The 12,494-nt window shown below is 38.3% G+C and overlaps 1 protein-coding gene across 2 annotated transcripts in view; it reads right to left on the bottom strand.

Moving 5' to 3' along the window:
• LOC124556547 (cyclic AMP-responsive element-binding protein 5) overlaps positions 1-12,264 on the bottom strand; it is a 160,105-nt gene extending 147,841 nt beyond the window's left edge. For both annotated transcript variants that reach the window (XM_047130503.1, XM_047130504.1), the window contains exon 1: positions 11,895-12,264. In XM_047130503.1, coding sequence (XP_046986459.1) covers positions 11,895-11,948 — 54 coding nt within the window. In that variant the 5' untranslated portion in view covers positions 11,949-12,264. The remainder of the gene's footprint in view (positions 1-11,894) is intronic.
• Positions 12,265-12,494: the final 230 nt, after the last annotated feature.

Consider the following 12,494-nt stretch of genomic DNA (forward strand, 5'->3'; position numbering starts at 1 on the left):
GGAATGTTGTTGGAGGAAGTGAGAGCAGATGGAGGGATTCAGATAGCACAAGTTGTGAAGCAGTTGTTGAGGTAGTCCATTCCCTGTCACTGAGTGGTCAAACTGTCCCTTGTAAAGTCTGGGGGTAGTCATTATAATAAGTTAACAGTTGGTTGACTGTCATTCCCACATAAAAAGATGGAGTGCAAATAGGATATTGTGATCAATGAATATTAACAGTTATATGTCAAGTCTTTCACATGAATGATATATGTGACAGGGAGGTTACGGCAGAAGTTTTTTAAAAAAATGGAGAGTCCAGGATGGAATAACAACAATATAAAAAGGATAGACTGCTACTCAAAATAGGGGACAGATTAAGTTGCAGACAGGCACAATGAAAAGACTGCTAAACATTTCAGACAAAAACATCCTCCCTCCAAAATCTCTCTCTCTCTCTCTCTCTCTCTCTCTCTCTCTCTCTCTCTCTCACACACACACACACACACACACACACACGCAAGTACAAAAGCTTAAATGTTTAGCATCTGTTCATTGTACCTGTCTGCAGCTCAACCCCTCCTTTATGTTGTGAGTAGTAAATCTATACTTCTCACATTTTTTAATTTTTTTTTTTTTTTTTTAAAGTTTATGGATTTTGGGAGTGATAAGAAATAGTTTCAGGGGGATATTCCTCATTTTAAGGCACTAAAAATGGTACTCACATGTGATTCAATTGTTCTAGTCTGATGCTATTTAACGACAGGGGGAGGGGGGGGGGGGGGACGGAAGTGTGCTCCTTTGTGTTTGGTCAGTCGGTGTAAATGCATTTGAATATCTGTTTATGGACCAGGTTTGGCCAAACCACACTTCACAACAACGTTACATTCAGAACTATTATGTCTGGCTGAAACATCCTACTGCACAAAGTAACCTTCATTCAGGTAGACTAATGAACAGATGGTTTCCTGCAATAAAGTATGACACTGTTCATGTGTCACAGCCCCTAATAAGAAAAACCGACCTATATTTCTTGTGGTAGATATACAGGGTTATTACAAATGATTGAAGCGATTTCACAGCTCTACAATAACTTTATTATTTGAGATATTTTCACAATGCTTTGCACACACATACAAAAACTCAAAAAGTTTTTTTAGGCATTCACAAATGTTCGATATGTGCCCCTTTAGCGATTCGGGAGACATCAAGCCGATAATCAAGTTCCTCCCACACTCAGCGCAGCATGTCCCCATCAATGAGTTCAAAAGCATCGTTGATGCGAGCTCGCAGTTCTGGCACGTTTCTTGGTAGAGGAGGTTTAAACACCGAATCTTTCACATAACCCCACAGAAAGAAATCGCATGGGGTTAAGTCGGGAGAGCGTGGAGGCCATGACATGAATTGCTGATCATGATCTCCACCATGACCAATCCATCGGTTTTCCAATCTCCTGTTTAAGAAATGCCGAACATCATGATGGAAGTGCGGTGGAGCACCATCCTGTTGAAAGATGAAGTCGGCGCTGTCGGTCTCCAGTTGTGGCATGAGCCAATTTTCCAGCATGTCCAGATACACGTGTCCTGTAACGTTTTTTTCGCAGAAGAAAAAGGGGCTGTAAACTTTAAACAGTGAGAATGCACAAAACACGTTAACTTTTGGTGAATTGCGAATTTGCTGCACGAATGCGTGTGGATTCTCTACCGTCCAGATTCGCACATTGTGTCTGTTCACTTCACCATTAAGAAAAAATGTTGCTTCATCACTAAAAACAAGTTTCGCACTAAACGCATCCTCTTCCATGAGCTGTTGCAACCGCGCCGAAAATTCAAAGCGTTTGACTTTGTCATCGGGTGTCAGGGCTTGTAGCAATTGTAAACAGTAAGGCTTCTGCTTTAGCCTTTTCCGTAAGATTTTCCAAAATCGTCGGCTGTGGTACGTTTAGCTCCCTGCTTGCCTTATTCCTCGACCTCCGCGGGCTACGCGTGAAATTTGCCCGCACGCGTTCAACCGTTTCTTCGCTCACTGCAGGCCGACCCTTTGATTTCCCCTTACAGAGGCATCCAGAAGCTTTAAACTGTGCATACCATCGCCGAATGGAGTTAGCAGTTGGTGGATCTTTGTTGAACTTCGTCCTGAAGTGTCGTTGCACTGTTATGACTGACTGATGAGAGTGCATTTCAAGCACGACATACGCTTTCTCGGCTTCTGTCGCCATTTTGCCTCACTGCGTTCTCGAGCGCTCTGGCGGCAGAAATCTGAAGTGCGGCTTCAGCCCAACAAAACTTTATGAGTTTTTCTACGTAACTATAGTGTGTCTTGACCATATGTCAATGAATGGAGTTACAGTGAATTTATGAAATCACTTCAATCATTTGTAATAGCCCTGTATAGAGTAGGCCTGAAATCTGTGTACAATTATCAATATTTATTTTACAAAAAACTATAGTACTTACAAATTTGTCATTTGTGCCAAATGAAAGAACAAATTATCGTTTGTTTGCATATCCTTCTTGCAGGTAGAAACTGAGTAGAGAGCATTACAATCTCTGCTGTTTTAATATGGCATCTTGTGAGAAGAAGGTGCAGTGTTTTCTGTGGTGTCACAACAAGACAAAATCTTACGTTCCTGTGCAGCACAATTTTCAAAGACAATATGGAAGAGAAGCACTTGACAGGAGTACCATTGTGGGGTCAACGGAAGCGTCCGATTCCACCCATTTGCTTTGACCCATGCCGTAAGGGTGTTGTTGTGTGTGACGTCATTACGGCGCGGAGTTTGAGTTGATTGTGTTTGTAGATGTCGTCTTGTTGTTTGGTGGTGGTGTGTGTGTGTGTGTGTGTGTGTGTGTGTGTGTGTGTGTGTGTGTGTGTGTGTTTAGGATGGCAGGCCGAAATTTGTTGTTGGTAAGCAATTGTTTTTTTGGGTCTATTTTTCTCGAGTGGTAATGTTCTGTGCATTTATTATGTATTGAATGTGTTTTAATTTACATAGGGATGTTTGAGTTTTTAATTTTTGAGGTGTTGTGGTTCTGTTTTTCATAGCTGTAGGTGTTGGTTTTTCCATATCAGTAGTTACAGTTGATCTATATAGGTCAAGGGAAATGACCGATTCCAATTTTTGTATTTTTATAAGTAGTTATAGGTGTTTTGGTACCATCAGCTATGGTCAAGGGAAATGGGTGATTTCAATTTCTGTAGTTTTTGCTGTTTGGCGTTGGTGTTTTGGTATCGTCAGCTGCCGTTGACCTATATAGGTCGAGGGAAGTGTCCAATTACTGCAGATTTTGTAATTATGTTTTTGTTCATCTTCTGTTAGTTAGTTACGTGTTCCATTGATCAATAGCACGGAAAAGCGTTATGATGTGGAACGTGTCAAATGCACAAGAAATGTGCACTGGAAACAGCTTTTTTTCTTTTTTTTTATGTTTACATTATAATGTTATACCTCAATATTTCTACTATCTATCCCATTCCCTTAAATGGCACAAAATGCATATATTGTATCTCCAGATTTATTTACTCATATTCAAGAATTCATCTATGGCATAGAAGGAGTTTTCAAGGAGGTATGATTTCAATTTGTTTTTGAAACTATTACTGCTGCCTGTCAGACATTTTATTTCATCTGGTAATTTATCAAAGCGTTTTATAGCAGCATATTTTGGGATCATGGTGTTTTGTTTACTGTTATATTTAGCTTGTCCCCTCCCTAAAACCCCCCCATTTACCCGTGGTTGTCCCATTAGTTTGATTGTATTTTTGGAGGGAGATGTTATTGTCTTATTTATACGTATCTTCGCGTTTGTTGCTGTGTGTATGTAGTGATATCATAGGCGCCATATTGGAGACACTTAGAATAGCCATTTCCATCATCTTGATGATGTCGTGGGTCAAAGCAGATGGGTGGAATCTGACACTTCCGTATTCCCCTGAGGTGTGGTACAAAGTTCACACAGATCAACAGTGTTTGGATCTTCCATGCACAGTGCAGCCTTCAGGCAATGAACAAAGTGCCTGAGCTGTTCAACAGGTGTTCTTACAAAACCCTCCCAAACCTACTTGACACATATCTCATGAATTAGGGATTCCAACTAGAACCACAGAGTGAAGTATTCTACACAAAAGATTGCACATGTGTGCACATAAGATTCATAGAAGTGTAGCTCATTTTGTATTAGCATGAAATAGGGGAGAGGGTGTCATAAATATGATACAAGTTGCCAAACATTAAAATGAAGGGTTTTTTTTCCCACGGTGAGATCTTTCTGCAAAATTTCAATCACAAACTTTCTCCTCCAAATCCCAAAATATTTTTTCAATTCTTGTCTATATGGGAGATATGACCATTTTAATAAAACATGAGAAAACAGAACAGATTAATAGATTTAAGTGTTCATTTTCCCCACAAGCTATCTGAGATTGGACTGGTAGGGAAATGGTCAAAATGGGTCTCAAACCTTCCACCAAACACTTAAGTGTGAATATCAGAGTAATAATGCAGAACCAAATGTACACTGAGATGACATAAAAAGTGATTATCGTATTTCAGTGTCAATGAAATTATAAAATAACCTAAAATATTAATTTTACGAGTTTCTGTGAATATACCCAATGGAATAGAAGGAATTGCCCAACAGAAGTAAGCACAGCTTGGGTGGAATGAGGTGTCTGGTGTCATGGGTCCCAACAGTTCTGAGGAAATAATGTCCAAACCAGGTGCAGTGTTATGACAAAGGTTTTTCAGTGCTCCACAAAATTGCTCTCATAGTTTCAGATCTCTCATGTCAACTTAATCTATTTCTTCTTCACTCTCTATAATACTCTCTTCATTTCCCTTGTCTATCCCTTCTACAAATTTCTTCCACCTTTCAACTTTCCCTTCTTTGTTTCATATTGGCTTGTCATCAGCACTCTCTATATTCATACAGCTTGTTCTCTTTTCTTCATAGGTGTCTCTAATTTCCTGTAAGCATCACCTATCTTTCTCCTACGCATACATAAGTCTACAGTCATGCACTTATTCTTGACCCATTCCTGCTTAGTCATTTTGCTCTTTCTGTCAATCTCATTTTTTATACATTGGTATTTTCTTTCACATGCTTCATTTGTTGCAATTTCATATTTTCTACTTTCATCAATTACATTCAGTATTTCTTGTGTTGTCCACAGATTTCTACTGGGCTTTGTCTTCTTGTCTCTGTGACCATCAAGTCAAGGGAAGTGTCTACTTTGACCTGTGACGTAAGTGAGTTGCGTGATGTCACGGTGACGCAGTGTTTTTGAGTCCGCTCACATCTGCAGATGATGTGATGTAGTATTTGGTGGTGTTCTCTTGTCTGGATGCTCATGTCTGAAGTTGTCTGTAAAATGTATGATAATGAGTCACTTGGCTTTGTGTGATAATTGGGTTAAGTTGTGTTTGCAATAGTGTGCCACTCTGTTAGTGGGTTCTATTGATTTGATGTACTGATGTTTATTCTTTCATGTTTGTGTATGGTTTTGTTGGTGTTGTGCATTTATTATTGTCCAAAATGTAGTTGTGTGGTTTTTTTTTCCTTTTTAAGCAATGGACATGACAGAAAAATTTACTAGACATTCATTGCCGGCTGCATAGGGGGAAGACATGGTGACTATCATCAAATTTTTCCAAGGTTTTGGCTCAACTGCCAAGTACGTTCATTGTCATGTGTGCCATAAACACATGAAGTTGACTGGAGTCCTGGCTTCTCAGACCAGGGGCCTCTACATGTGGCATTGTTACCATCACAACATGTGGCTGCGTTCACTATAACGTCAATCAAAGCTATTCATTCATCTTCTATTGTATTCCTTTCTCCTTTATCAGTCAATTGTTCCCTAATGCTCACCTTGATACTTTCAACAACCTCTGGTTCTTTAGATTTATTAATTCATTAACCCTAATATCCAAACTTTCTGCAATTTCTTCATTTTTAAGCTGCAGAACATAGCCACCAAATTGTAGTGACAGTACTAGCCTGCGTTTTTAAATGTTTTGCACATTAAAATCTGGTTTCTAAATATCTTACCATTACAGGGACCTACATAAATATCTGAAAGCTGTTGGTGTCTTTTTCTTTCCTTTGGTGTCTCATCCTTTCACGATTCTTAACCCAGTTGTTTGAAATGCTTAAATTGTGCTCTGTGGAAAATTCTACCCAGTGGTTTCCCCTTTCACTTCTTTTCCCCAGCCCATGTTCTCCTACTATTTTTTCACTCCCCTAATTTTCTTACTAGGGAATTCCAGTAACTCACCACAATTAAATTTTCACCTCCCACGTTGTTTGTTGTGGTCTTCAGTCCAGAGACTGCTTTTATGCAGATCTCCATGCTACTCTATCCTGAGCAAGCTGTTTCTTCTTCCAGTACCTAATGCAACCTACATCCTTCTGAATCTGCTTAGTGTATTCATCTCTTGGTCTCCCTCTACGAATTTTACCCTCCACGCTGCCCTCCAATACTAAATTGGTGATTCCTTGATGCCTCAGAATATGCCCTACCAACTGATCCCTTCTTCTAATCAAGTTGTGCCACAAACTCATCTTCTCTCCAATTCTATTCAATACCTCCTCATTAGCTATGTGATCTACCCATCTAATCTTCAGCACTCTTCTGTAACTCCACATTTCGAAAGCTTCTGTTCTCTTCTTGTCTAAACTATTTATCATCCACGTTTCACTTCCACACAAGGCTACACTCCATACAAATACTTTCAGAAAAGACTTCCTGACACTTAAATCTATACTCGAAGTTAACAAATTTCTCTTTTTCAGAAACGCTTTCCTTGCTATTGCCAGTCTACATTTTATATCCTCTCTAATTCGACCATCATCATTTATTTTGCTCCCCAAATAGCAATACTCATTTACTACTTTAAGTGTCTCATTTTCTAATCTAATTCCCGCAGCTTCACCAGATTTAATTCGACTACATTCCATTATCCTCGTTTTGCTTTTGTTGATGTTCATCTTATATCCTCCTTTGAAGACCCTGTCCATTCCGTTCAGCTGCTCTTCCAGGTCCTTTGCTGTCTCTGACAGAATTACGTCATCGGCGAACCTCAGTTTTTACTTCTTCTCCATGGATTTTAATTCCTACCCCGAATTTTCCTTTTGTTTCCTTCACTGCTTCATCAATATACAAATTGAACAACATAGGGGATTGGCTACAACCCTGTCTCACTCCCTTCCCAACCACTGCTTCCCTTTCATGCCCCTTGACTCTTATAACTGCCATCTGGTTTCTGTACAAATTGTAGATAGCCTTTCGTTCCCTGTATTTTACCCCTGCCACCTTCAGAATTTGAAAGAGAGTATTCCAGTCAATGTTGTCAAAAGCTTTCTCTAAGTCTACAAATGCTAGAAATGTAAGTTTGCCTTTCCTTAATCTATTTTCTAAGATAAGTCGTAGGGTCAGTATTGCCTCACATGTTCCAATATTTCTACGGAATCCAAACTGATCTTCCCCGAGGTCGGGTTCTACCAGTTGTTCCATTCGTCTGTAAAGAATTCGCTTTAGTATTTTGCAGCCGTGGCTGCCTCCTGTGAAGAACTGAATAATTACCTTCACATGTTCATAATTTGTTTTTCATTCTACTCATCATCTGTAGAGCTACCGGACTTACACACATATCACAACTAAATGGAACTAAAGAACAAAGATTAATCTCTGGCTGGCATGGTCATTATGGCAAGATCTCAAGCCAAATTGGACCCAAGAATAGCTACGAGCTTTTCAAATGAACCACCCCTGTCTTTGAATTATACGATCTAGAGAAACCAAAGGATACCTAAATTATTGGGTGGGTAATGAACCCTGCTCTTCCCAGTTGTAACTGTCTGAATCAGTTAATGGACTGGAGACATTAGCCTACTGTAAACAATATAATATTGTCTGTAAAAAGCTCCTGGTTGTTGTTGATACCCGTTTGTGTGAAAGCTTGGTGAAAATGAACCTTGTTGATTATGTCAACTATATTTGTTATTTATACAATTGTTAGGGATATATCTGAACATAAAGACTATTGGCCTGGATTGTATGTCCTAACATCCTCTATCAAACAATTTCATGTTTAAATTACAAAGCTTATAAGAGAATAGTGATGTAAATGTATGTATTACCAACTTGTTGAAATGAAGCCTGCACACAGCTGATTAATGATCATACATTAGATGAAGCAGAGTCATACTAACAACTAAATCTACATAGAAAACTGCGGATCATTTCTCTCAGTTAGAACATATTTTTCTTCACTGCATGTCAGAAAATGTGGCAATATTAATTGATTTGCTTAATGTTAAAGTAAAACAGACAACAACCAAAATAGTTGTTAACATGTCATATACAGTAACACTCAGATACATTTTCTGTGAACTTAGGTTGACAGTTTTCTTTATCAAAGGGCATACTTAACATTTGGATATTAGAAAAGGCCAGAAACAATATACATGATTATTGCTATTAGCTACTATGCTGCAGTTTGTCTTGAACTGAGTTAGCTTTTTAACACAAACATATACCACTCCATTAAACATTGTTGTAGTAGTTGTTGTGGTCTTGCCTGAAGACTGTACTAATGCAGCTCATCATGCTAGTCTCTCTACGTCTGAACTCTGCCAACCACTGTGAAATGCATGGCAGAGGATACTTCCTATTGTACCGGGTATTTGGGCTTCTGCCCATCCCATTCACTTATGAAGCACAGAAAGAACGATTGTTTAAATGCCTCTAATGTGCAGTAATTATTCTATCTTATCCTCACAATCCCTAAGTGAGTGATACATAGGGGGCTGTAGTATATTTCTAGAGTCATCATTTAAAGCCGGTTCTTGAAACTTTGTTAGTAGACTTCATCGGGACAGTTTATGCCTATATTCAACAATCTGACAGTTCAATTTCTCTGTGACACTCTCCCATGGATCAAACAAACCTGCGAACATCTGTGCTGGTCTTTTCTGTTTACATTCAATATCCTCTGTTAGTCCTATTTGGTCCACACACTTGAGCTGGTTGTACAAGTGATTTGTAATAAATTTTTGTTGTAGACTGATTGCATTTACCTAGCAGTCTACCATCTCCTTTACCCACGGAAGATGACTGAGCCTATGTGATCATTCCATTTCATATCCCTACAAAGTGTTACATCCAGGTATTTGTACGAGTTGGCCGATTCCATCACTGATTCACTGATGTTATAGTCATCAGATACTTTTCTTTTTTTCCCTATTTTCTGAAGTTCACAATTTTACATTTTTGAACATTTAAAGCAAATTAACAATCTTTGCATCATTTTCAAATCTTATCAAGATCTGATTGAATATTTATGCAGCTTCTTTCAGACAGTTCTTGATTACACATAACTGTATCGTTTGCAAAAATTCTGAGGTTGCTATTAATATCGTCTGCAAAGTCATGATTATACAACATGAACAGCATGGGTCCCAACACACTTCACGTGGCACACCTGAAGTTACTTTTACATCTGACGATGACTTTACATTCAAGATATCATATTGCGCCCTCCCTACCAGAAAGTCTTCAATCCAATCAAAAATATCTGGACACCCCATATGAGCGAAGTTTTGACGAGAAGCATAAGTGTGGTTCCGAGTCAAATGATTTTCGGAAACAAAGAAACAATCCATCCACTTGACTTTCCAATCCAAAGATTTCAATATGTCTTGTGAGAAAAAGTGCGAGTTAAGTTTCACACAATCGAAGTTTCAAAATACATCCTGTGCAAGCCCCTTGGATCTCCAAATAATAACGTACAACTTACATGCTTATGAATAACCTTACTGTATTTGTCTCTTGGTCTCCCTCCATTATTCGGACCCCTACACTTCCCTCCAATACTAAGCTGGCAACCCCTTGATGTCTCAGAAGGTGTCACATCAACTGATCCTTTCTTCTACTCAGGTTTTGTCACAAAGTCCTTTTGTCCCTAAATCTATTCAGTACCTCCTCATTAGTTTGTGATCTAACTATCTAATCTTCTGCAGTACCACATTTCAAAAGCTTCTATTATCTTCTTGTTTAAACTGTTTATTGTCCACATGTTACTTCCACATATGATTACAATCCATACAAATACTTTCAGTAAGCGAATTTGTCTCCTTTCTTTAGTGCTTGCCGAGTGTACAAATTGAACACCACTAGAGATAGGCTACAACACTGTCTCACTAACTTCTCAATTACTGCTTCCATTTCATACAATTTGACCCTTATACCTACCATCTGGTGTCTGTATATATGTTGTAAATAGCCTTTTGCTACGTGTATTTTGCCACTACTACCTTTAGAGTTTCAAAGAAAGTAATCCAGTCAACATTGTCAAAAGCTTCCTCTAAGTTTACAAATGCTATAAATGTAGGTTTGTCTTTCCTTAGCCTATCTTCTAAGATAAGTCGTAGGGACAGTATTGCCTCGCGTGTTCCTACATCTCTCTGAAATCCAAACTAATCATCCCTGTGGTCAGCCTCTACCAGTTTTCTCATTCTTCTACAAATAATTTTTTATGTAGTATTTTGCAACCATGACTTATTGAACTGATAGTTTGGTAATATTCACATCTGTAAGCCCCTGCCTGCTTTGGAATCATTACATTTTTCTAGAATTCTGAGGGTTTTTTGCATTTCAGTGCTCTGTCTTCTCGCAGAATCATACTTACCTCTCATATTTTTCCATTTCTATAATATTGCCATCAGGTTCATCTCCCTCGAATAGGCCCTCTATACATTCCTTTCAGTTTTCAGCTTTCCCCTCAGTGCTTAGGATTGGTTTTCCATATGAGATCTTGATATTCATTCAGTTGCTTCTCTTTTCTCCAAAGGCCTCTTTAATTTTCCTGTAGGGGTATCCATCATTCCCCTAGAGAAATTCGAATCTAAAACATTACATTTCTCTTTTAGACATTCCTGCTCAGCCATTTTGCATTTCCTGTCAACTTCATATTTTAGTCATTTTGATTCCCTTCTGCCTGCTTTATTTGTTAATTTTTTTATACTTTCTCCCTTGATAAATGAACTTCAATATCTCCTGTTACGCAAGAATTTGTACCACACCTTGTCTTTTCACCTATTTGATCCTCTGCTGTCTTCACTATTTCATCTCTCAAAGCTACACATTCGTTGTTTACTGTATTCCTTTCCCCTGTTAAAGTCAACAGTTGCCCAATGCTCTCTTTGAAACTCTCAATAATCTCTAGTTCCTTCAACTTATCCAGATCCCATCTCCTTAATTTCCTATATGTTTGGCAATTCTTCAGTATTAATCTACAGTTCATACCCAATAAATTGTGATCAGAGTACACATCTGCTCCTGGAAATGTCTTACAGTTTAAAATCTAGTTCCGAAACTTCTACCTTAACATTATGTAGTTAATCTGAAACATTCCGGTGACGCGTTATACACAATTACAGCGTTACAAACCACTATTTTCGTAACTACATAATAGTGTCCCTTACTGTAAGAGCATATTTCTCACTCTGTATCTAAAAAACGTAATTCACTAGCTGTTTCATCTCGCTACATAAAGTAAATATAAACTTTTGTAGATTCTATTCAGATGTTACGTTAATGGGTGTTTCGATAAAATCTACACCAAGTATAACATTTGTGGTCCCTGATTTTAGATAAATTCTGGATCTATATGGCGAGGAACTGTACTGAAACTTGTTCTGTAAAACTACGTTTCTGGAGGGATAATGAACACCAATCATTGGTTGAAACATTATGATAAACGTAGGTATATAACTTTTTCTAGCCTCCCTGACATACACAGTGATACTTTGGTATCATCTAGGAGGGCTGGGGCAGGAGTGTTAACAACAAATAATACAGCCTATTAGGAATACACAGAACGAGAGAATAGATTTTAACGCATAGACACATACCATTAAGCAGCCTTCTGCTGAGCAGGCAAACGGCTTCTCACTTTCTTCCATCATGGTTAAAATATCACAAAACACATAACACGTAACTGCAACGCAAAACTGCTAATTTCGAAATCTCTCTTTTTGGCACCATTTCGATCAGTATTTAGATTTACACAATATTTTTCGCTAGCTCTCATATCTCTCCAGTACTGTATTCGAGCATGTGATTGACTGTAGCATCACTGTAATACGTTCTTATAAATAGTGGCTTTATGTTTACAGCCAATCATCAAAACTCGAGCCTATAAACACAGCAACAAACACAGAAACTAGTTTACTACTTCATCTGTCAACTTCGTCGCTTGAATAGCACTTCGATTTGTTTTGGTGCTACAGTATCTCACCAAAGGTAAACTTTATGCACATCGAAGCGGTCGATTTCGAGCTGTGCCTTTGTGGCTACAATAGCACAAAAATAGATATAACCCAGAAATTCTAAACGTCTGTATGTCATTTATATTTTTATTTACTTCAAATAATTTCCCTTATACATAAAGCTTAAAAAGCTCCAATGGTCGATTTCGTAATGACCAGTTTACAGGACCGAGAATCGATTGA

Source organism: Schistocerca americana, chromosome X (assembly GCF_021461395.2).
Source record: "Schistocerca americana isolate TAMUIC-IGC-003095 chromosome X, iqSchAmer2.1, whole genome shotgun sequence".
Taxonomy (NCBI): domain Eukaryota; kingdom Metazoa; phylum Arthropoda; class Insecta; order Orthoptera; family Acrididae; genus Schistocerca; species Schistocerca americana.